This window comes from Gregarina niphandrodes, assembly GCF_000223845.1.
Source record: "Gregarina niphandrodes unplaced genomic scaffold scaffold00118, whole genome shotgun sequence".
NCBI classification, from domain to species: domain Eukaryota; phylum Apicomplexa; class Conoidasida; order Eugregarinorida; family Gregarinidae; genus Gregarina; species Gregarina niphandrodes.
Window position 1 is genome coordinate 1 of NW_011645882.1, and position 2,029 is coordinate 2,029.

Genomic DNA, 2,029 nt, shown 5'->3' on the forward strand with positions numbered 1-2,029 from the left:
TGGACATTTCGCTTCGAGAACATTCTGCTGTTGGTCCATGATGGTTTGTGATTTGTCCCTGAAGGATCTTGGAATGCGATTATCCCCATACAATTTGTCTAGCACTGCATCCGACGTAATACGGGTCGCCAACACTCGCTCGAGCCCTCGAATTATGTCTTCGGAAGCACCGGCTGACATTACAGCGGACGAGCCAACAGGATTGATTACAGCAAGGTACTGTGCATCAGATATTTTCCCGAACCAAAAGCTAGTCTTGTTGATGCCAAAGTGACACACCAGTAGCAACGGCGACCTTTTCGCAAAGGCAGCCTGTTTCATCTTCATACCAACCACGACACCGTGCTTCAGTAGTGATAGATCACTATCCCCGGACACCTCGACACCTGCTTCGTATATTCTCTTATCCGAATCCGTTAACTCACCTTGGATGCTACTACTTTGCTGATTCTTAATTTGCACGGGGATTCCAGTGATGGTTTCTTCACTAAGAGAATCCCCTCGGACCACCGGGAGCACAAAGTCGTAGAGGGGCTGATTGTCGCACGCGGCAATGATCGAATTGTTGAGTAATGATGTATGTAGATAGCGTGAGTTCACAGCGCGCTGCGCCAGAATAGTGCCGGAGAATGCTAACGTGAAATCCTGAGCAACATGACGCCACTCCTCGTCTTCTTCAGCCTCAGCAACCAAACCAGGAGGCCATAACTTCGCCATGAAAGTCGTCACAGACAAAGGCTCGAACAAGCTTCGCCATTCGACTTTGCATCTGCAGAACAGCAACAGCATATTGCAAACGAGCTCGCCGACTGTGCCCTTGGATTCGAGGCCCGTTGATAAGGCATCGGATATAAGGCGCAAACTGGTTTCAAACCAGGCATCACGCTCAAACAGCAAGCTGACAGCACCCGCGGCCAGGAACGGCTCTGATGCAGACCCCAAATGCACCGTCTCCCTGTCTGACTCGCAGAAACTCATGATGGCCATATGGGACGCGACCAGATTTTCACCTAGAATCCGCCGGGGCACGATCGACCAACTCGTGCACGCCAGCAGCGCGGCAATGACTACAGGCTGCGACAACCTTTCAACAGAAACAGTCGCGCCCCCCATGATCTTCTCCCGCACAAAAGCGTTCCTGTTGGTCTCCTCAAAGTCCGCCAAACTCCACCACAAAGGCCGCCCGATAGCGCCCAAAGCATGCGAAGTAGTAGCCTCGGACAAGCGGCTGTAACACTTGCAGCGGGCCAGAGGCGACGTGAAAGTAAAGTTGGGTGGGAAGAGTTGACTTCCTGGACCACCCATAGGCCTTAGGGACGGGTCATTATGAGCAGTGGGTGAGAAGTTGCTCAACCGGCCGCAGGTGTCCAGGCACAACCACGCCAACCGAGTTCTCCTATTAGTCCGCAATTCCGCAACCTCGCGACGCAACTTGCGGAACAGCTCATTGGGTAGCAGTGTTCGAGCTTCATCACAAACAATCAGTAACGTATCATGTTCCGCCAGGCGTAGAGCCTGACGGCAGCGCATTACGGCCGATAACCAGTCGGCGTCCTCGTCCCAAGCCGGTTCGATTAAATGCGACTTATCCGCCTGGGTCTCCCACAACAATCGTCTCCAATCTTCGCCGCCGCATTGCTGCTTCTCCGCCCAGCATGCCGTTGACAACACAACACTTTTGAGTGATAACCGATTATTGACTTCGAGAGATTCAAGCAACTGACTCCGTCGGGGATAGGAACGGGTTCCTTTGGCCGCACACGATAGATAGATCAGCGGCTTGGTAAGGCACATTTCTCGTACTAATCGGCTCTTGCCGCAACCCGAAGCTTGGACGAAGGTAAGTGTCGGTGAGTGAGAATTCGTCCGCCTTCCGAATTCCACGCCTGCGTCAACCCACTCCCAAGCCGCCATCGGGCTCATACCGCGCGTATCGTCATACGGGGCCCGAAACGCCTCAGCAACATGCTTGATGTGGTCGTCGGTGCTGGTCCTGCTTTGCGGGACCGGGAGGTCGTCCTTTATCGGC

The 2,029-nt window shown here is 53.5% G+C and overlaps 1 protein-coding gene across 1 annotated transcript; it reads right to left on the reverse strand.

Moving 5' to 3' along the window:
• Window positions 1-91: 91 nt before the first annotated feature.
• GNI_204040 (hypothetical protein) lies at window positions 92-1,923 on the reverse strand (the record flags this gene model as incomplete). The annotated part of the gene is made up of 1 exon (XM_011135470.1): window positions 92-1,923. A coding segment is annotated over one exon (1,832 nt), but the record flags the coding sequence as incomplete, so codon positions are not given.
• Window positions 1,924-2,029: the final 106 nt, after the last annotated feature.